Below are 24346 nucleotides of genomic sequence, written 5' to 3'. Positions count from 1 at the left end.
TTTGGACAAAGAGAGACCGATCGAAAGCACTTTGACTGTATCCAACATCAACAATGACATCACAGAATTTCTCAAACCATGCTTGAGGGGCCTGTTTCAACCCATACAATGACTTCTTCAACCGGAAGACAAGGGAAGGATCACTACAATATCTAGGAGGAGGTTTCGTATACATTGTCTCCTTTAGCTGGCCATGGAGGAATTCATTCTTCACATCCAACTGACAGATAGACCAAGAATGTATAGTAGAAAGGGCTAATAGAACATGAATTGTAGTAATTTTAGTGATTGAGGCAAACATCTCCTCATAATCAATACCATACTCTTGTGTGTAACCCTGAGCCACAACACATGCTTTATATGGAAGTAGTGGATCGTTAGACTTAAACTTAATAGTGTAAACCCATCTACTCTGAATAATATAAGCATATAAGGGTGTAGGGACAAGACCCTAAGTGTCATTCTCATGCAAAGCTTGAATATCTACATCCATGACATCTTTCCAATATGAACTACAAATGGATTTTTGGTAAGAGTGAGGGATATCTGTGGAGGACAAGACAACAAAGGAGCTAGGGTTTGAAGGAAAACCATAGCGATTAGGTGGTCTAGATATATGAGTAGAGCGATGCAAAGGAGTAGAGGGAGCAAGGTGGGTATCTGAAACAGAAGTATGGGGCAGGTGGAAGGGGGATTGTGGGCAAGAAGATCCTTCACATCAATTGAAGAAGGTATGGCTTGTGAATCAAAGTCATACAAAACAGAAATAGATGGTGTACTGTAGGCAGTTTGGCTATGCCAACAAAGAATGAAGTATGCTCATGGAAAACAATATTACGAGATATACTGCTACGATTAGCAAAAGGATCATAACAAAGAAATCCTTGTGGTTAGGACTATACCCTACAAAGGCACACATAATAGATTGAGCAGAATGTTTAGGACGTTCATGATAAGGAAGATACACAAAACATAAGCATCCGAAAACATGAAGGTTAGATAAATTCGGAGGATAACCAAACAATTTTTGATAAGGAGACATATTAGCCAAAATAGAAGGAGGAACACCAGTTGATCAAAAACACAATTGTAGTAGTTGCCTTTACCCAAAAAGGAGGTGGAGCCTGTAACTCTTGTAGAAGAGTTCTCACAACACTAAGAATATGTCCATTCTTACAGTCTGCCACACTGTTCTACTGAGGAGTGTTTGGGCAGCTTCATTGAACTTGTACTCCATGATTCTTCAAGTAGGACAGAAAATCTCCGTCACAATATTCTCCCCCTGAATTTGAGCAGAGGAACCATACACTTGATTGAAACTAAACTCGAAGCATAGTATGGAACAACCAAAATGTTGGAAAAAGTTTTGATATGTGCCTAAGGGAGTAATTCAAAGTGTAGCTGGTACAATCATCAATGAACAATATAAAATACTTGTCTCCCAAGCGTGAAATAATAGATGAAGTCCATACATCACTATGTATAATTCCAAAGGGAGAGGTAGCGTGTTTAGTTGTGTGAGGAAAGGGCAAAGTACAACTTTTACTCAAATAACAAGTAACACAAGATGTATTAAAAGAAGGGATTTTATTTCTAATAAAGCCAAAGTCAAATAAAAAACTTAAAATTTTCAAAGTTGGGGTGACCCAAACATTTATGCCATAAATCTCAAACATTATTTCTTTGTCCCAAAACAGGACTAGATGAGGAAGAACTAAGATAAGCCGATGACTCTGTTTTTTGAGATTTCTCAAACTCCAATGCAAATAAGTGGCCCAACCTATGCCTCTTCTCTTTCACCTTCCTAGTGGACTGGTATTGAATCAAATAACCATCAAAAGAAAAAGTAAGAATGTGACCCTCATTAGCAAGCTGATCAACTGAAATAAGGTTAGTAGTAAGATTAGGAACAAAGAGGGTCTTGGTAAGGGGAAAGGAAGATGAGAGTGAAAGCTTAAGGCGCACAAAGCATTACTCCCAAATCCCAATGATGTTCAATTTCTCACCATTGACAATAACATTATGTTTATGGGTCTCAGAATTTTCTTGAAGGATCATTGTAGGCGGAACCTTTATATATTATATTATGTAGAATTGCAAGAAAGCCCTTATAGGGATGAAGGATTACAAGAAAGCCCTTATAGGTCTGAAAAGGGAAAAGAATAAAAGAAAAGGATACAATACGATAGTGACTATGATAATAGTATACATCAATATTCTCCACAATTTTTACTATTTGGATGCAGGTGCAACTTACCTATGCAAGCTGGTAACCTTTTTGACTCTACAACTTTCACTTGGCCTAAAATTAGGGGTAGGGTTTTAGGGATATGTGCTAGGGATACTTTGGTGTGGACTATTTGGGAGGAGAGGAATGCCAGAATTTTAATGATATGAAATGTGGAGGCGAAATTGGGGAATTGGGAAGTTGTAGTGAGGAGTTCTGTGGATAAGGTAAGGCCCTTGGTAGTTTAAGCCCCTCCTGATGTAGTCTTTATCAAGCTCAACTTTATTGGCAGCAGCCTTGGCAACCCAGGGCCTTCAGGAATAGGGGGTATGTTCAGGAACGCTGAAGGTCAGATATCCAGGCCCAGTAAGTAGTGGAGACTCTATTCATGTGGAGTTCCAAGCAGTTTTGCTGGGAGCTCAGATTGCTAGAGAGATGAATTTTGGTGGACACTTAATTGAAGGGGATTCCAAGTTGGTAATTTGTTGGCTAAAGGATCCATACTCTGTAATCTGGTCTTACACTTTTACAAGGATTCAATGAAAATATTCAAATGGTCTTATAAGGATTTCCAGTGGGAGCGCAAAGGCCATAGGGTTATTCCTGAAGCATTGGTTGTCTACTCTAATCTTCTGGTGGAGGACATGACTTGGGAGCCTTATCTGGATCTGCAGGCTCATTTTCCCACTCTAGACCTTTAGGGAAGGTCTCTCTTAAGGAGGGAAGGACTGTTAGGACCTCTGGGGAAGGATAATCGAGGTTGATAGCAAGTATGCAGGAAAAGGCCATGCCAGCCTACTAACAGTTCAGCCACTTGTGACACCTGAGTGCAACTTGTCCAATTGGCTGTAACAGAAAGAGGAGATTGTAACTAGTTTTAACTAATGCCTTGTAAAAGTATAAATAGTAGTGCAAGAATGAATAGAGCATCAAATATTCCACGAATGAGTCTCTCTCCCTCTTTCTCTCTCTCTCTCTCTTATTTTCAGGAGGTTGGCTCCCTCTAAGAGCCATGTGTTAGGCAGGATCCTAAGTCCTAACATAGAGCCTTTGTAGTACTAAAAAAAGGAGGGAATTTTAGTCATTATGAGCCATCTTAAATTTTATTAAGATGTCTTTTGTGCATGGGCCACCTCTTACCAAATTAGTCCTATTATTACTTTTTAGAGGCATGGTTAAAACGTTAACACAAACGTTAACACAAGCAAGTTTTTGAGATATCAGATCCCAAAGCATTATCAAACGCCATCTTAGAGTCTTTGTTTAGTGATTCCTTTTAACCTGCTTTTGTCTCTTCTTTTTTTTTAATGAATTTTCCTTTACCATAGAAGATTTTATTAAGAAACGAAAAATGGAACCATTTTTAATTCTCTGGTATTGATGTGTAATCTAGAAAATTTGAAGTTTTTTTACTAGGCAGCAAAAATTTGCCATTTATGTTTTTAACTGTGGGTGCACAAGAGTAATTTACTTTCATTTCTATCTGCATATTGGATGCTCTATTACAATGAAAACTTGAATAACTTTATAATTTAACAAGTTACCTTATCAATAAACTCCAAACTTCAGCTTCTGTTGGTTACTGGTTTTGTAGCAAGACTTTCAGATTCCTTTGACACAGCTTATATTTGTCTATTGCTGTCATGCAGAGTTGTTTATAATTTACAATTATATTAATGGTTAAGAGTTAAATCTATAGCATTGATGATCAGGTGGAGCTTCAATTCCATGACAGTGCTAATGTTAGAGAAAATGATGCAATATTCAACTACCGAAGGAAATATCTCCCAACACAACAGGTCTGACAGTGATTGCATCCATAATAGTACTATAGTAGCACCGTTTGAAATTAATCTGGTTTCTTGTATTGCTCAAAGAAGCATTGTGTTCTATTTCACAATGTGTACTTTTGATTGCACTCTATTTTTTTTGATGAGTTTTATCTAGATTTTCTTTCAGAAGGTGACCAACTACAATTCTCCCATCTTGGGTTAGCAGTGGTTTTTTTCCCCTACTGCATTGTATATGGTTTATTGGTTCTGAGCTTTAGGAATAGTATTCAGTTGAACTATTACTTGATGAACGTGCCTTTAAAAATATAGTATTTCATTTTGTTATGCCTACTTCAACTTTTTTTAATAAAAATGCTGATATGTGTTTTTTCACAGGTTGCTTATCACACACCACCTCGTTTTCCTACTGATGTAATTGCATGTATACGAGAAGGAGCATCTCTGTTATTTCAACGACTTGGCCTGCGTGATTTTGCTCGAATTGATGGTTGGTTTTTGCCTTCTTCAGTTCAATTCTCTTCATCTACTGAGAACCGTAAAATGTTTGGAAGGACTAAATCGGGTTCAATAATTTTTACAGATATCAATTTGGTAAGCTGGAGTTTGTATCACTTTCTGTGCATGTATGTGCTACTAATGTTTTTTTTTTTAATTTTTTTATGTATAGCTTCTCTTACTTTTCCCTTTTATGGATTTAGATTAGTGGGATGGAGCAAACCAGTTTTTTATTTCAGCAGGCATCAAAGGTATGTCCTCATTCTATTGCATTGTGACGAAAACTTTACATATCACCTAAGGTCCCATTCCATGAGCATTTGTGATTGACATTTAGTATTGCATAGCTTTCTCATAAAACTTGCAATGTTACATGTCATGCGTCTTGGAAGTACTATGGTATATTATAATTACATCCATCCACTGAAATAGGCATGCCCGCGACTACATGAAACACTGAACACACTCAACACAGCCCTTATTCCAACTATTTGGTGCCAGCTGCACAAGTCTTGCTATGTCTCTTCTTTGTCTAGTGACTTTATTGTTCTTTTAGGTCCTTCAACTTGCATCAATTCACTCCTTCCTACTAGTGTTGTCTGAAAGCTGAACCACTGTAGTCGAAGTAGCAGAAAAGAGGAGAAGAAGAAGAGATGCTGAAAATGTCGAACTGTACTTGCAGTTGACCATGCCTTTATTTATATATAAGTGAAGTACAAAGTACAAGCAAGAATTTACTGGGATACCCCTGATTAGTGATGGGACACCCAGAAGACTTAAGACATAAACAAGATTAGGCCCATTAGCAAAGGCCCAGTTACAAGATAAGTTTAACATAAGAATGGGCTAATAGGAATTCTTATCAGCCGAACACACTCAAGCCTTCTAACATATCATTCTAACACTCCCCTCAAGCTAAACATGGATATCAATCATGTTTAGCTTGCCAAGTATGTCCTTGAACTTTGTAGTTGCCAGCCCTTTTGTTAATACATCTGCAATCTGCATTTCTGATGGAGTGTAAGGCACACAGAGTTCCCCTGAGACAATTCTCTCTCTTACAAAGTGTCGATCAATTTCAATATGTTTTGTCCTGTCATGTTGTACTGGATTATTGGCAATGTTGATAGCAGCTTTATTATCACAATACAACTTGAGAGGACCTTCAGTCTTGATACCAAGCTCATTAAGGAGAGTTCTGAGCTATAAGGGTTCAGCAATCCCGTGTGCCATAGCTTGGTATTCTGCTTCTGCACTTGATCTAGCCACAACATTCTGCTTCTTACTGTGTCATGTGACTAGGTTTCCTCCCAAGAATGTATAGTAACCTGAGGTTGACTTTCTGTCTCCAACAGACCCAACCCAATCAGCATCAGTGTAGGCTTCAATTCCAAGTCTGTTGTTCTTCCTGAATAGAATTCCTTTCCCTGGGCAAGTTTTCAAGTATCTTAGAATTCTTTCCACTGCTCTCATATGAGGAGTCTTTGGAGAGTGCATGAATTGACTGACAACATGCACTGCATAGGCAATGTCTGGCCGAGTGAGGGATAGGTATATCAGTTTTCCTACCAATTTTTGGTACCTTTCCTTATCACAGTATTCCTCACCCATTGATTCTTGTAATACATGGTTCGGTTCCATTGGTGTGTCTGCTGGCCTGCACCCCATCATGCCTGTTTCTTCTAGGAGATCTAGCACATATTTTTCGTTGACATATGTAGATTCCTTCTCTTGATCTAGCAACTTCAATCCCGAGAAAATATCTCAGATTTCCCAGGTCTTTGATCTCAAATTCTGAAGCTAAGAACTCCTTCAGCCTCTTCATCTCTTTCACATCATTTCCAGTAATCACCATATCATCCACATAAACAATGAGAGCTATAAGTTTTTCATCCTGTCTCCTTGTAAACAATGTATGATCCGCACTGTTCTGAGTGTACCCCACTTTCTTCATGGCCGTACAAAGTCTCTCAAACCATGCCCGGGGAGATTGCTTCAAGCCATACAAAGTTTTCCTTAATTTACACACCTTCTTTCCAACATTATATCCAGGTGGGGGTTCCATGAATACCTCTTCATGTAGATCACCATTAAGGAAAGCATTCTTCACATCCAGCTGATGAAGTTCCCAAGAGAATTTTGCAGCTAATGACAGTAGAACCCTGATTGTGTTGAGCTTTGCTACCGGGGCAAAGGTTTCCTTGTAGTCAATTCCTTCCTTTTGTGTATATCCCTTTGCCACAAGTCTGGCCTTGTATCTTTCAATTGACCCATCTTCCCTGTGCTTTACTGTGAATACCCACTTGCACCCAACAGTGCCTTTCCCTTCTGGTAGGTCCACCAATTCCCATGTTCTTGCTTTCATTAGGGCTTTCATCTCTTCATTCATGGCTTCTTTCCATCTTGGATCAGATATCGCCTCTGAATATCTGGAAGGGACACATACAGAGGAAAGAGCTGACACAAAGGAATGATAGGTAGGTGATAAATGTGAGTAAGAGACATAATCAGCTATGGAATGCCGAGTGGTGCAAGAACGAACAGGCTTACAGAGAGCAATGGGAAGATCCAAATCTGAATTGAGAGAGTCAGAATTACCTTGGATTGCAGAGACAGATTGATCTGAGTCCAACTGGTTGCAATCATGAGGTTGAGGGCCCTTCTTCCTTCTACTATATATAAGTATCTCTTTCTCTTGCCTGCTGGGATCATCAGGAGCATCAGCTGAAGCTGGAGATGTAACTGGCATAGCGGGAGTCTCACTAGGTCGACCCGGAATGTTACAGTTAGGAGTAGTGGAAGGTGATGAAAGAGGAAGAAAAAAGAAGGGAGAATGAGAATCCTCTTCCATCCCACTAGTCTCCCCCTGAATAGGATTCTAAGAAGATTGGAAATAGGGTGTAGACTCAAAAAAGACTACATCTCTGGTGACATATTTTTTCTTGGAGACAGGATCATAACACTTATACCCCTTTTGCGTAGGAGAGTAACCCAAAAAAATTCCCTTTGCAGCCTTAGGATCCAACTTGGTTTTCTTTGGATCCTTCACATGTATGAAGCATGTACATCCAAAAACCCGTGGGGGAAGAGGAAATTCTGGAAGAGTGGGACACAACACAGAGAAAGGGGTCTTCATACCCAGTACCTTAGATGGCATCCGATTTATCAGGTATGATGCAATGAGAACAGCTTGAGACCAATATTGCTTGGGCACATTGTGCTGGAAAAGTAGAGCTTGAGCCGTCTCCATTAGGTGCCTGTTCTTGTGCTCAGCAACTCCATTTTGCTGAGGGGTGTAAGCACATGATGATTGATGTAACATGCCTTCGTCTTCCATGAATGAGTTCAAGGATCTTTCAAAATATTCAGCTGCATTGTTTGAACGGAATTGTTTAATCTTCTTATCAAATTGTGTTTCAACCATCTTGCAAAACATCATAGTTATCTGTGGAACTTCTTCACGTCCTTTTAACAGATAGATCCAAGTGCACCGAGAATAATAGTCAATAAAACTGATAAAATAACGGAAGCCATCAATGGAGACAATGGGTGAAGGACCCCAAACATCAGAATGGACCAAATCAAAAGGGGCTTGAATTTCATTACTAGAAATTGGATACATTGATCTGCATTGTTTTGACATTTGACACACATCACAAACTAAACTTTGACTCGGAATGCCCTTACATAAATCAGGAAACAACATTGCTAAAGAAGAAAAAGACAAATGACCTAGTCTAGCATGCCACAAGTGCAACCTAGCTCCTGACTCCACACTTTCTAGACTAGTAGTAGCAGAAGCTTGCAGTGCTGAACTGACATTTCCATCAAAATAGTAGAGGCCCTCATACTCATGACCACTCCCAATCGTTCTCCTCATCAATCTGTCCTGGAAAACACAATGAGAGGGAAAAAAAGTTATACTGCAGTTCAAATTTCTTGTAAGCTTTGAAACAGACAACAAATTTGATGTAAGACTAGGAACATGTAAGACTGATTTAAGAGAGAGATCCTTGCTTAGGTCAACCACTCCCTTTTCTGAGATGGTGGAGAGGGACCCATCAGTTACTCTCATCTTATCCTGGCTAGACAATAAATGATATGAGGAGAATAATGAGGACATATGTGTCATATGGTCAGTGGCTCCTGAGTCAATCACCCAAGAGCTAGAATTAATGGAAATAGTTGCACTAAATGCAGAGGCTGTACCTGATTTGGCAAGAGAGGTGGAAGCTAAAGGATTGTTCTTCAGACGGGCAAATGCCCGGCTGAGAACCTCTACCTCACTAGCTGTAAAGCCCAAGGTACTTGGTCCAGAGGAATCAGCAACCTGCTTTGTGGTGGAAGAGGACACTGGCTGAGTACTCCGTGAGATGTCACTACTGCTGTTGGTGGCAAGATTCTCACTTGCTGTGTGGCCCTTATGTTGCCTTTTTTCCTTTCTCAGAGCAGCTGACTTCAGATGAGGGTACAAGACCCAACATTTCTCCTTTGTTAGTTTCACCACCACAATGGGTACACTTGAGGGACTTCTTGTCTGAAAATCTGCTTCCCTTAGTGGAGACTAAGGCTGAATGTTCTCCAGATAGTTCTATTGCTTGCGTCTGGGAGTCAACCTGCATCTCCTTTCTCCTTACTTCTTCATTCCTCACCAGGTAGTAAACATGATGAAGCTTAGGTAATTCATCTCTCCCTAGAATCTGTGACTTTACACTTTCATATATAGGGTCTAAGCCTACTAGGAACTTGAAGGCTCTGCCCTCCTCAATCTGCTTGTCATGCCTCTCCTTATCCCTGGCATTTTCCCAATCCAAAATCATGTGATGGTCAAGCTCTTCCCAGAGACCTTCCAGTGTTGCAAAGTATGTTGCCACAGACACGTCTCCTTGCTTTAGGGCTGCAATGTCTTGGTTCAGCTTATAGATTATAGTATTATTCTTCTTTTGGCCATATGTCTTAGATACTTTCTCCCAGATTTTAGTGGCTGTAGGAAAATGATGAACGGTTCTGGCCACCCGAGGAGTCATGGAGGCCAGCAACCAAGACATAATTGTGGCATTTTCCTTGCACCACACAGTGTATTCAGGGCTGTTGATTTCTGGTTCCTTTTTATCTCCATCCAAATAGCCTGTGAGTTCACGAGAGGTAATGAACAGTCTTGCTGAGACAGACCACTCTCTAAAGTTATACTCATCCAATAGCACACTTGTAATCTGCAAGCTATGCAGATTAGGGTTCTCCAGGTTTGAGGACCTTATAACAGGTCTGTTATCTTTAGAAGAAACTTCACCGGATAGTGATGACATCCTAACTTCGGTCAAGGAGTTGTTCACAGCACTGTTGGGTGGTTCTGGTTAGGGCTGGCCGAAGTAGTCATAGAGTTCACAGTGCTGATAGCACACCAGATAGGCTTCACTTGGACTAAACCAGTTCGGGTACAGCAGCAAAGAAAAAATCTGTAACTGAATCAGTTCACAGAGATGGAGTAGGGCTAGTAACCAACCTGGAAATGATCTGTAACTGAAGTCGCCACAGTTCTGTAAAGGTCTTTCTGAACCAGTTCTGATGCAGGTTCTGGTTAGCCGAAGTAACCTCAGCAGGTCCTGACAGCTCGCAACACAGTTTCAGACTTGCCGAGACTGTCACAGTTCTGATGCAGTTCTGTTACAGCAGCAAAAGGTGTTCTGGGCTGGTAACCGACCTGTGCTATGCAGACTCCACTTGAACTTCAAGTACTGCAACTGTAAAGGGAGTTCCCCTCCTTACAGACAACACTAGGACTGCTGAAATCAGCCCTCAACTTGGTCTGTCCTATACAGACCTCTTCTTAGCAGCCGAATAGTTGCTAACTACTAGAAACTAGTAGGTCTCCAGCTTCAGGGTCTTACCTCCCTTGCGCCCTACAACCAAGGGAAACCCTAGGTCGAACCTTGTGTTGTTCTCCTGCAACCCTAGGGTTTCACAGCAGCAACCCAGATAAAAAAAAAGTGAAATACAGCAAGAAAGAGGAGATGGCGTTGGCAGTAACCAGGAAGGTGCTCAATGCTCTGATACCATGAAAGTTGAACCACTGTAGTCGAAGTAGCAGAAAAGAGGAGAAGAAGAAGAGATGCTGAAAATGTCGAACTGTACTTGCAGTCGACCATGCCTTTATTTATATATAAGTGAAGTACAAAGTACAAGAATTTACTGGGATACCCCTGATTAGTGATGGGACACCCAGAAGACTTAAGACATAAACAAGATTAGGCCCATTAGCAAAGGCCCAGTTACAAGATAAGTTTAACATAAGAATGGGCTAATAGGAATTCTTATCAGCCGAACACACTCAAGCCTTCTAACATATCATTCTAACATTGTCATCGGGCTTTCATGCACAACTAAAACAATCTTTGCGATGCCAAAAAGAAAAAATCGTAGCTGGCTTTATGACCCATTGGAGTCACTCCTATCATAGTTTTCAAGGCACCAAGACGAGGCTGTGCCTAGTCGCCTAAGCGCCCGCCTAGGCGATGGATTTTTTTATGTAGAAAACATAGATCCTAGGGTAGTTCCCTAGGTACCATTACCATATTTCCTTAAGAATCATTCATAATTTTCATAAGAAAAGTATGGAATTCATGTTTAAGTATATGAAATCAACATATTCATGAGAAGAAAAAGAAGGAAAAGAAAATTAAAAAAGTATAGGGGCTGAACCCTTATTTTTGTTATAGGAAAAGAAGAAAAGAAAATGTGTTGATTAGATAAAATTTTAAGTTCTTCCTTATTGGTTCAGGTTTTAAAGTCTTTGGGGGTTCAATACAGCATTTAGCAATGTTTATTTTGATTAAACCCTAACAAATAAGAAAATAATAAAAAGAAATTAGTATATAAACACTCAAAATGAATATTTTAGTTTAATAGTGCCTATTTTATAATTATAATGTCAAAAAATAAAGAATAAAAAGTATTTTATAATACATAGTACAAAACTGTTTGGTGATTAGGTGAGGCGAGCCTCAAAGGGCACCCGCCTAGGCGTCGCCTTGACAACTATGGCTCCTAGTTTTCTTCATACATTTTCTTTTGATTGGTGACAGTTCTGAGTTTTATTAATAAAGACATAGAAAAAGTATTACAAAGTGTTTTGACTATTTGATACATCATTAGGTAATCCCTCAAAGGTGGTTAGCCTCGCTTAACCACCTCATCTAAGAGCCTTTATGACTCCCCCCTTGGGGTATCTGTCCTCAAAACATCTGATTTTCTTAATTCCTCCTGTTTTACTAATCCAAGGTTTAAAATGTCAATGTCGATGGAAATGTCGCTTACCAAAATATAGGACATATGTCGGAAATGTCGAGAGGAAATATTGTAAAAATTAGAGACATTGTGGAAATATTATGAAATATGTGGAAATATGCAATGATATTATGTAAAATGATAAAAGAAGCATTAATACATATTTCTAGACTATTATCTTATTCCCAACCATTATATAAAGCTAAGAAACTAAGATCAATAACAAATTAGTAAATGACGATTTACTGATTTATTATGCATTTTGATGTTTTTACTAGGTTATTCGATATTTTCTTTTCTTATTTTTAATTCTGATTTATTATAAATTCTAATATATTTATTTCACACTAGTAAATAGAAATACATTTATTCTGATTTTTTAAATATTAAAGTTATAATACATTATGTTTTATTATAATTTTAATAAACTGATTCTCATTTTTGTGGTATTAACTATTAAGATTATGATAAATTCTGATTTCTTATAAAACTTAATGAATTTATTATGATTTTTAATACTAAATTTATAATAAATTATGATTTAGTATAAAATTTAATAAATTTATTCTCATTTTTTATATTAAATTTAGAATATGATTTATTATAAAATTTAATAAGCATTTTCTGATTTTAATAAATATTTTAAAAATACTAACTAGTTAATATTTTATTACTTGAAAACTATTTTATGTTTTATATTATAAAGTAATTAATTTATTCTTTTGTTTTTATTTTTTGTTAATTATTTTTTATAAATATTTTATTTGAAATATTAAATAGAAATTATTAGTGGAATAATTTATTTTAATATACTATATTATATTAATATAATATACTAATATATTATATTATTAATGTACATTAGTCGACATCCTATCCACATCTTGTCGACATATTAGGAAAAACTAGGAAAAACTGTCTTTTTTTTGTTATTTGGACCGATTTGGTCTACATTTCCGAAATATAAGGAAATGTCGACTGAAATAATGTAATTTTTATATTACCATTCATTTTCATGTCGGTGAGCCTTGACATTAACATATGTCGGGCGGCATTAGTGAAATTTCGCGACATTTGAAACCATGTACTAAACCATCTAACAGTCCATTGGCAGATCTTGGTATCCATATAACAGTAGTCCTTGACTTTTATGATTTCTATCTCCCTAATTACATATTTCATGCATTCATTTTTTACTTACCTATAGTGTTGCCACCCATCTCTACTACTATCCTTTTGTTGCTATGTCCTTTCTTGTCTAACATTTTATTCCATAAACTATAGCTTCTCTTATGTTTGCAAAATTTACTCCTTCAGTGTTATTGATTATGCATTGGTTACAACCATCTAGAACAAAATCTCGAATTAATCCACCCTACTTCAATGTCATGGAAAAAGTTATCTTGCTTTTTATAATAAAGAAAAGAATTTTGTTAAAAATGAAAAGAGAATACAAAAGATAGATCACAACTCACAAGAAAAGTTAAAGTAGCTCATTGGGTAAGATCTTTGCATATCTTTCAAGATTTCTCAGTCATAGACATTATAAGATCCTGGACAAAAGTAGCACAATCTTCAAGAGTGAAAGAGAGAGTAAGGATGGAATGGAAACCTCCAGATGGTAACAGAATCAAACTGAATTTTGATGGAAGCTCTTTTGGAAATCTGGGGCTGTCAAGTATTGGGGGAGTAATCAGAAAATCTGAAAGGAGAATATTAGCATTGCTACAAGGACTGAAGATAGCTAAGCAACTAGGGATGAGGCATATTGAGGTTGAAGGGGACTCCAAGGTGATCATCTCTTGGGCCAAAAACAATAGAACTACTCTGTGGACTTTCAAACAAGTGATAAGGGAAATGGAAAAGGTCGCAAAGGAGGTAGAGGCTGAATTCAAATGGGTTAGAAGGAGCGCAAATGGCCTAGCTGATTATCTTGCTAAACAAGGGGCTTTGAGGCAACAATTGTTTTGGGCTGCAATGTAAAGAGGGACAGAAATATGTAATAGTGTGGGAGCTCGAATCCCATACACAAAGTTGTAAAACTTTTTAACAATAATTTCAAATAAAATTCTCCTTTGCTGATCAAAAAAAAAAAAACCCCTTCCCCTTGCATGCTATAACCACCTCTCAGTTGCCCAAAACCCCAATTCCAGACCTGCCCAATGCCTGATACACCTCCAGGATTTTAATAAAATTTTCGATAACAGCTCCATCCCTTTTCCAGCTCCAAAAATACTTTTTCAGTTCACTCAGTAAGGAGAAACCCAGACCTGCTCAATTCCTCAGCTAAGCCCCCATTGATTACGTATTCTCACCAATTGGCATGAAGCCCCAATACATTTGATTTCTGTTTACGCCTGACTTTTCCAAATAAAATTTATCATTTTCCTTTTGCTGCTCTAATTCTTCCTTGAAATTATCCCCTAATTATTTTACATATGTATTCTCAATATTACCATTAGAGATGGTCACCTTAAAATCCTTCCTCTCTTTCCTAAGTCATATCATCATCTTTTGACCCCAACAAGATAAATTCACCTATACCATTTGTCATGTTTAATCCAACTGAAACCACCTTTTGATCTTTCCTCAAACTCTCAGCCGTCCAACCTGTTCCTTGAGGCCTTGGACTGCATAACCCACTCTAAAACTGAGAAGAAAACTTTGATGACATGAACTAGTCTTATGGCTTTTGGCACCTCTAACATGTCTCCCCATACCACCTTCCAACTCCTTGGATGAATCAACTTCACCAAGATAAGATGAAAATTCCTTACATTGAACTCTAGTTCTTAAAGCCGGATCATTACTTCTGCTACAGGCTAATCAGCTTCCCATCTGCCTGCATGAACTTCCACAAACCCATCCTAAAGCCTCTTTCTGGGGAGCACTGGAGCCTCACTCAGGTCTGAACTCTTAAAATATGGACTTCTCTTTACACCTTATGAAAGCATGCTATCCGTGGGTAAAAGCTTTGACAAAATGCCCTCTAGCTGGATTAGTTTTTGTGGTGTTTTGAGTTTGTGGATTTCTTAAGCTGGGAGATGTGTGTGTTTTGCTGCTATGTATGCTTGTAAATTTACAGGAGCCTTTAATTTTTACTTAAGCTGCAGGTGCAAGGAGGGTGTAATGCTTGTAACTCCTTTTTCTTTTCTTTTAAAAAGTTTTATTTTACTATAACAAAAAAAGAGACATCTATTTACAGGTAGAGGTGGATTCGAGCCAAGCCGAGCCGAGCCGAGCCGAATACTTGGCTATTCGAGCTTGGCTTGCTGAAATTGTGTTAGGCTCGAGCTCGATTTGAGCTAGAGACTTGAACTTGAGCTCGGCTTGGTTCAAAGCTTACAAGTTCGAGCTCGGCTTGGCTCAAGCTCGAGCTCGATTGCAAGCTAGGTTTTTTTCTAAAAAATAAAAGTTATACATATAAAAATACATTTTTTTAAATTTTACATACAAAAAATTAAGAATTATAAAAATTATTTATTATTATACATACAAATAAATAAAAATTAATTATTTATTATACTAGGCTCACGTGCCTCACGAGTCGAGCTTCACTAGGCTTGAGCTCGGCTCGATTAGCAAACGAGACTATATATCAGGTTCGAGCTCAGCTTAAACCGAGCCGTTTCATGAGCCGAGCTCAAATAGCTTGTGAGAAGCTCGGCTCGTAGCCACCCCTATTTACAGGAGCCATTAGTTTTTGCTTCACCTGCACATTGCCTTCTTGTTGCTGCATGCCGAGAAACTCAGCCCTTCTTTTCTTCTTGATGATCTTTAAGAACTCTTCTGTAAAACTGAGCCCTCCTATTTAATCTCTACCTTCTTAAAGTAGATGAGGGAAATGGTTGCTCTGTTGCTTTGGATTCAGTTGGTCATCAATCTTAACTATTAACATTCGTGTATCTATTCCTAGTTCAACCTTCACACTTCTGACATTGCATTTCCTCTAGTATTGTCAATTAAAAAGTATATCATCAACAAATAACATGTACAGGATCTCCTCTAAGTTCTATGTAAATGCATTCACAGTGACAATAAAAGGACACTGGTTGAATCCATCTAAGATGCAAATACATACTGATGTGGGAAGCTCTCTTGCCCCTCTGTTGTTCTGGCACTGCATAATGCTCCATCATACAAGGCACTATATCATGCTAAACAAAAAATTGATTTATATGACACACTGTAGTTGGAATTCAACAGAATGTTTTAGAGATAGAAAAACCAAACTTTTGAGATGATAAAAAAGACCATATAATTAGCTTGAAGGAAGTTTTTAAATGCAAAGAAAATGTAGGTTTGGGATAGGAAATTTAAAAGAAAAGAGTGTGTCACTCTTGGAAAAGTGGCTGTGGAGGAAAGGAAACTGAATCATTATGGTATTTAGTTATAAAGAGCATCTATGGGCTACACTTAAACGAGTGGTACTTTAGGCCAACCAGGAATTCCACTCGTAAGAGTCCTTGGAAGTCGATTCTGATTTTACATGGTGATTTAAAAGGTGTGCCTAGGTGCACAGGTGAGGTGCATTTTAGGATATGCACCTCACCTAGGTCCAAGGCACAGCATTTTCAGAAGGCGTGCACTTGGTGTGCCTAGGCGTGCACCTAGTGCACCTTGCTCTTCAGCCCAGCCCGGGCATGCCTGGTGTGCCTTGCACTTCAGCCCAAGTGTGCTTCGAAAAACCCCCTATTTGCTAATGTTTCTCATTCATTCATCCTAATAAAAGATATTTTTAAAAGATAGTTAAAATTATAAAGTCATTTTTTATAGGGATTAAGAATTTAAAACCTTAATATGGACTTGTTTGGGCTTGGTCAGAAGGTGGCTTGTAGAATCAGGAATGCATAATGTTTAACATGACATTAGATATTTGAAGTAATGCAATTGGGAAAAAAAATAAGAGATCAAGAGTTTTACATGCTTGAATATGTTGTACATGTTATGTTTATGTATTTTAATTTGACATAGTTTACCAAAATAAAATTGAGATAATAGTTTTTAAAAAATATTTTAAAAATTTAGTTATATTTTTAATTAATATTATGTTTAATATTTTTATTTTTTGCATTTTTTGATTTTTATTGGAAATATTTTTTGATTTGTTTTGAAATTTTAATCTTTTTTTTTTTTTTTTTGCATTTTTGTGCCTTTCGCCTTGGGCACAGAGTGCTCCTTGTGCTTTTAGATCACTGATTTTATTCCCTACTTTCTCACAACAATTGAGGTATGACTCTATATCTGGTTTAAGGGTGAAGTTCTGAAAGTTCTTTGGTGGGGGGAATTGTCAAAACTTTCCTAGAACCGAATCTACAACCACCCTACTTTAAAAAACAGATCCATTGCTGATTTGGTTTCCAAGAATGAAAGTGGCATTTCTTGGGATTTGGGCTTGAGGTGGGGGTTGAGAAATTCAGAAACTGATCAACTTTTCTCTCTACTAGAAGATATAAAAGATGTTTCCTTTGACTTTTCTGGGGCAGATGAAAAGGTATGGATTTCAAATCCTATTGGACAGTTCTTTTGTGCATTTTTCTTTAAATCCCATTAAATCCTTAGCCAATATGTTCCCTTTTCTAGTCAAAGCTTTGTAATATGGTCCAGTGCTCCCAAAGGTGAAGTTTTTCTGTTGGGAAGCAGCCAATCAGGTTATTAACACTAGTGATAGACTCCGAAGGAAACAAAGAAACTTGGTGTCTATCCCCTCATGCATTGAGTTCCTTGCTTGAGGAGTGCAAAAATCACCATCTTCTTTTGAACCCATTGGCATGCCACACACAAGGAGGCAAAAAATACTGTCATTGTACAGAGGCTGCAATTTTTTGGTGGTTGTGGGGGAAAGAAATGTGCAAATCTCTGAAGACAAAAGAGTCTGGAGTTGGTTAAACTTCACAAGGGTAAGAATAGAACATTGGGCATTGATGTGCGATGATTTTAGGGGATTTACCATGGATGAAATATTAAGAGGACGGCAAATTGTAATGGGATATCAATGCGGGAACCAACCAAGAAGCACAAAATGGGAGGCACCTGGTGTAGGGAGATTGAAATTTAATTTTGATGGGTATAGTCCAGGCAATCCTGGAGCCTCAGGTTTTGGAGGAGCGATGAGAGACCACAATAACTGCATTATTCTTAGCTTTATAGGGTTGGTTGGGCAAGGAGATTGTTTAAAGGAGGAGTTGTCTGCACTAATACAAGGTCTCAAGTCGATTACTACAAATGGCTGGATTGATGTGACAGTGGAAGGGGATTGCAAAATAGCAGTACCTTGGATGGAGAAACTGGAAGACATTGTTTGGAGTTACAGACCCTTGGTGACACAGGCACTTAATCTAGACAGAAATTTGATCATTTCATTCAAATGGGTGCCTAGGTCTGCTAATATGCTAACTGATACTTTGCAAAATCAGGGACTGCAAGGGACAGTCTGGATTGGGGATTTACAGAACTGGGAATGAATTTGTAATTTCATTGTCTCTGTGTTTTTTTTTTCTTTTTTTTTTGTTTTGTAGTCACTGTTTGGCTTTGTACGCATTACACCGTTGAGGCTTTCCAACCATATTTTAGCTTTTGGGTTGTTAGGAGAATTTTAATAAAAAAAAATTGAAATTTCCAAATTGGAATGACTTTTACATGTTGACTGAGGTTAAAACCTGAGTTTCCCATCTTATCTTAATTAGCATTATGAAAGCAAAGACTTAAATTTTAAGAAAAATTTCTCATCAGTTCTGCTGCTATTTATTTATTTTTCTCCTTTTCTCAATTTTCACCCATTGCTATTCTCATCAGATTTTTTTTGATAGATGAAGAAAAACTTATTAAGATCAAATCAAAGGATTATCATCAGAATTATTAATTAGAATTTTTATTCTTTAGCAACATTACATTACATTTTATCAATTTAACATTATAATTTATGATGTTTTCCACTTCATTATGTTTCACCAACTTCTTCCATCCCGCTTTGTGTCCCCTTCCCTTCCCCTTTCTTTCCCTCTTTCCTGTTAATCATCCATTTCATGTGATTCTTCTGTCTCAACAAGTTTCATCCTTTTGTCCAGGTTGGGTTTTCTCATTCTAACATCCTCCGGACTATCATTCAGCGTGCTTGCTCGCGGTTTCCCCATCTTGCGTCATGTTGTAACCTAATAAATACATGGCCTAGAAGATTGGAATCCTCACAGCATGGTGGAGCTTTACCCGAAAGGAAAGGTACTCAAAAAGTTTTTGTCATTTTTGGAGGAGAAACTTCAGAGCGCCAAGTATCTCTGATGAGTGGAACAAATGTTTGGCTCAACTTGCAAACTTTTGATGATGTAAGCATTGACACCTTACTGGTAAAATCAAATGCATACTAAACTTATTATTTAGTGGTTTATGTGGGTAACAGCTTTTTCTGGAGTCATAAACTTAAGCAAAAGTGCCTTTTAATGGAATTTTAACAGAGATTGCTCAACTTTATATACCTAGTATATGTATGATTTACACCTTTGTTTAATGCTTTCTTAGTGGATTTCTTTGAACCATTCTTTTCTTTGTTGCTTTGCAACAAAAGATTTTCATGCAATAAGAAAGGAGAAAGTTTAAGTGTAAGCCCAAAACCATGGAACATGACTAATGCAGTCCAAGCCCTAAAGAAAGGGCTTCCTTTACAATGTATATGGAAAACTCTTTTTAAAGGCACCCCAAAATTATCAGTCTTCGTAAACTTCTCTCTATTGATAAATGCCCTGCACAATGTTATATATTCTCAAAGGAATACCGCATTCCAGAAAGCTTGTTAGATACTATTTGAAGATTCTAGTGGAATCTCTAGTCTTTGTATTTGTCTAATCAGCTTAAGGTGCTGATTATTTTGACAAGCCTTTATTTTTATTGTGTTGCTGTGGATCAGTTTAAAAAGGATGTTGTTGTCTTTCTTAACTAGGTGAAATAGGAATTTTATTTAAAGATTTACAAGCAGAATAGTGATGTCAAATTAAAGCAAGGTCATTTGATGTGTTAGTTTCATTATGTGTATCCACTAAAGTTGTGTCTAGGAATTTGCGGAACTCAACTGTTAAGCCAGACATAGAGATTAGAGTCAATTAATAAGATTGAAAGAGAAAATGGATAGGGTCTAGTACAAGGGATTAAGACCTTTGAGTTAGGAACACTCTCAGATAGATAGTTCTGGTGGTTTTTTTGCAGAACCTAATGATCTATGAGGAATGTGATTGCAGAAAAATATGGATTATGTGATAATGGGTGGGATGCCGAAGGTTCTCAGTTGGCCTATGATTGTGGCGCTTAGAGGGGTATGTATAAAGTTTCCCCTCACTTTACAAAGGGCTTTAAGTATCAGTTAGGAAATGGTCGTAGAATAAGGTTCTGGAAAGACCCTTGGTGTGAGTATAGGCCGATAGGGTTTTAAAAGACAGTTTTCTGGACTGGATCTGCTCAGAACAGCTAGCAACAAGGAAGCATGAGTAGCAGATTAATACCTTGTTGAAGGGTATCTTCTTCTTGGGCTCCCTCTTTTAAAAGGAATTTTTGTGATTGGGAGATGCAGCAAGTAACTGACCTGTAGCTTTGCTTCAGAGTCAACAAATTAATATGCAAACATAGGATTCTAGAAGGTGGAAGTGGACGAAATCAAGTCTGTTCACGGTCAGGTCCTACCATGGTCTCCTTGGATAAATGGAGTAATGGACCACTAAGAAAACAAGAGAAAGAAGAAGAAGAAGAAAAATAGGGCTAGCACGAGAGAGCTAAGATTTTGTGGATCTCCTCTGCCACCATTCTTTTATTATATTTTAATATTGGTGAAATTATCTAAATACCCTTAAGTTAAAAACATTACAATGACAGTTATACCCTGCCGCCTATATATGTGCTATTTCTAACACCCCCTCAAAACTCAAGTTGGAGCTTAAATATCATAAAGCTCCAACTTGTTACAGATACAGTCCATCCTTGTGCAGCTTAATCTCTTGGCAAGGAGATTGGCCATTGTTTGTGTGTCCATATCTCTTATCTTATTATACTTTTCCATGACATGTCTGCATGCCCATGTTTTTCTGAGTCTTGGATACATATTCGCCGATTCCTGTGCTTGTGTCCATCCTTGTAAGCAGATTAGGAATTTAATTACATTTTCTGATTGAACTAATAAAACATATTAATTCTTTATACAGTAAGATCGATAATTACTTTTTTCATGTTAGAAAAGTAAGATAAGAGATACGAATATAAAACAATCAAGATTGATGGTATCGGGTTTTCTGCAATTTCTTTTCTGATACAAGTGCAATTTAGCGTTTATAATATCTTTCTTTCTGCTAAATGGTGACTGCAGCTTGAAGTTACTCCATGTTTGCTGGCACCCACAAATGAATATTTTTCTAACGTGGACCACAATAAGGAGAAAAGTGGTTCCTCTAGAACAGTTTGGTCATTACCGTAAGTATTTTATTTATATATTTTACAATTGTTCACAAATTACATTTTAATTGTGTTATGGATATGTAAATGAAAACATATCTGTTGCTGGTGGTATTAAATTTTGTTCCCTTCATAATTTTCCTTGACAAGATCAATCAAAACCTTAACAGCATGCATTTTCTTCAAAGATAAAATCATTCATGTTGTACTGAAGCAGCATAAATGTTAAGTACAATCTAATACTAATAGAATTTGCTTTACATATATGTAAAGCAATGAGGCTCAACTTATTTTCATTCTTTGTTCAATGAGTCTCAATTTTTGCTCTACTCTACAGTTATTCTCTTGTGCTACGACATACAACAGAGGAAGTTCTTGCTGCATGTATAGAGGCAATTGAACCAGCTAGGGCTGCATTAACATCTATCTTGCGGGATCAAGTGATGATTGATATTATGGAAGGTTTGAACAAGAACAATTGGTTTATGGGATTTGATATAGCTAATGATCTGCCTCGGAAAATTTCACTAGAGCAGTGGATTAAGCTAGCCAAGGATGTCCAAGCAACAGTGTTTATTGCAGGTTTAATTTTGAACCATATAATACATGAACCGTTCTTTCTTCCTTTCTTATTTGTTTCGATATACCGGTGAAGTGGGAAATTGGGCCTATATTGTTCATGTAGGGTTAATTCTAGTAAACAAGAATGTATATTTATGTTCAATATGCATGAATACAACAATTTGAGGTTTGGTTTCTCAAATGTCATCTGCATTATTACAGAATATTTTAAGCATGTATTCTGTCAAGTCTGACTCATGTAAAACCTTTTGATTCTAAAAGATCTCTCCATTGTTTTAGCTTTGCATTTAGTCCATATTTAGTCTTATTAATCAATATTCTATCATCAACAAATAATATACACTGTGGTACCTCTATAAGTTTTAGTTAGTTCATCCCTAATTAATACAAAAGAACATGGACTTGCACTTGTCTTTGGTACAAACCATTGTGATTGTAAACTCTCGTCTTTCTTATTAACATTTATTATTACATCTTCATGCATGTACCTAATGATATCAATATACCTACTTGAAGCTCCTTTCTTTCATAAAACCAACCAGGAACCAATAAATACCATATGGAGAGTTGGAGATCATTTTCTAAATTTTTCTACTGATCTCCTAAGTAAAAGACAGCTTCCATAATTGATATTGCTGGCATGAAGTAAAATGGTTTTTTGAAATGCTATTTTTATGTCTTAGTCAGTTCAATCTTCCTTTCTTTCATAAAATCAACCAGGAACCAATAAATACCATGTGGAGAGTTGGAGATCATTTTCTACATTTTTCTACTGATCTCCTAAGTAAAAGACAGCTTCCATAATTGATATTGCTGGCATGAAGTAAAATGGTTTTTTGAAATGCTATTTTTATGTCTTAGTCAGTTCAATCTTCATTTCCAAGAGTTTCATAGCATGTCTTATAAGCTGAATCCTATGCTAATTCGTGAAAATTTGTTTATCCTCTTGCTTTTATATATAGGGAACATTTCTTTTTCCTGATTAGACTTTTTTTTTTTTCGAATTAATAATCATATTAAACAATGCTGTTAACCATCATAAGCCCATCTCACCTATGTAGTATGTACTTCCAATCTTTTACTACAAAGCCATCACCTTCGTTTTTTAGGGCTTCCTCAACTTCTAAAGCACAATTTTACGAATTACTTTATGTTCTTACTTTCCATAAAGATCCTAAGTTCTTAACATGATATTCATTTAATAATATCTGAAAATAAAGTCACCGCTTTTTAATCTCCTTATTCTTTGCTACAGCTCATTGATCTTCACTTTTTATCCATTTGACATGATTTAGATCTTAATTTAATAACTTATAGAATTCATCATACATCTAAAGTTCAGGTTCTCTTACTGATTTCATACCTTATTTTTTAGCATGTTTATATCTCTCTTAAGTTTTTGGCATTTCTATTTGTTTGCTCCCTTATTACAAGAAATTCATGAGTAATGGAGTAGAAGCATGGGTTTCCAAGAATCATTTCCTGTTGTGCAACACTATTTCCAAGAATCTTTTCTCACTGAATCTCTAACCAGCAGGGTCCCAAAATTCCATGGACCTCAGGTTACTTCCTATGTATGCGCCAATTGACAAAAGTTTTATGACTTCACAATAGGTTTATTTGTTTATGAGGTAAACAAACTTCAGTCTTTTGGCTTTGGTAGTATCTTCTGTCATAGATCAGTAAAAAAGAGATAAAAAAGAGAAGGAAAGAGGGAGGGAGGGAGGGAGGGAATAGACCCTCAATTCTGAACTGTTGATCTGTGAAAACCAAAGGATCATAAAAGGTCAATCCTAATCTTCAACTGAAATGATTTGGTGCTTACATTCTAAGCTTTTTAATATATAATTGCAAGAATCATCTTATATCCAACAAGGGAGGGGGGATAGACTCTCTTCACTATAAGTTATTCTGAGCTGTTGATCTAAGAGAAACAAAGGGTCATAAAAGGACAACGCTAAACTTGGATGGAAAGGCGACTTAAAGCTTACATCTAGGGCTTTTAGTCTATATTTTTCCTGCTATAATTTGCAAGAATCAACTCTGTTTCGACTGCTGCTACAGTAGTCCGAACAGGAAGAGGAGAAGAAGAAGAAGAAGAAGAAGAAGAAGAAGAAGAAGAAGGTCTGTCGAAAATTTGATGGTTAATCCATCCAGTCGACCCCCTTAATCTATATTAGATTCTAATAATGTTTACAAAGACAGAAATGCCCTTACTTAAGTGTGGGGCAGAGTAACTCTAATAACACTGCCACATAAGCAAGTTACTTAATAAACAGAAGAAGACTAAACTACCCCTATTCGGCACATCTTAACACTCCCCCTCAAGCTGGAGAATATATTTCATATAATCCCAGCTTGTTACATAGATAGTTCACTTTCCCTGAGCTTAGAGCTTTTGTAAACAAATCTGCCCACTGGTCATTGGAGCCCACATGTTCTGTGTTTATCTCTCCGGCAAGAACCTTCTCTCTCACAAAGTGGCAATCAACCTCTATGTGCTTTGTTCTCTCATGAAAGACAGGATTGGAAGAGA

General features: G+C 37.1%; 1 protein-coding gene across 8 annotated transcripts in view; it reads left to right on the top strand.

Annotated features, from left to right (window-relative positions):
* LOC104597236 (D-alanine-D-alanine ligase family) overlaps positions 1–24346 on the top strand; it is a 129749-nt gene that overhangs the window by 36027 nt on the left and 69376 nt on the right. For 6 of the 8 annotated variants that reach the window (XR_016082475.1, XR_016082476.1, XR_016082477.1 and 3 more), the window contains exons 10-15: positions 3940–4026; positions 4396–4611; positions 4719–4766; positions 18867–19121; positions 21143–21246; positions 21566–21810. Coding sequence is in view for 5 of the 8 variants with exons in the window: in XM_010258681.3 (XP_010256983.1) it covers positions 3940–4026; positions 4396–4611; positions 4719–4766; positions 18867–19121; positions 21143–21246; positions 21566–21810 (955 nt within the window). In the remaining 3 variants the exon portion in view is untranslated. The remainder of the gene's footprint in view (positions 1–3939; positions 4027–4395; positions 4612–4718; positions 4767–18866; positions 19122–21142; positions 21247–21565; positions 21811–24346) is intronic. The other 2 variants (XM_088898020.1, XM_010258683.3) reach the window with 2 other exon arrangements.

This window comes from Nelumbo nucifera, chromosome 2, assembly GCF_055504915.1.
Source record: "Nelumbo nucifera cultivar China Antique chromosome 2, China Antique-T2T, whole genome shotgun sequence".
Classification (NCBI taxonomy): Eukaryota; Viridiplantae; Streptophyta; class Magnoliopsida; order Proteales; family Nelumbonaceae; genus Nelumbo; species Nelumbo nucifera.
This window is presented reverse-complemented; position numbering and strand designations above follow the sequence as displayed.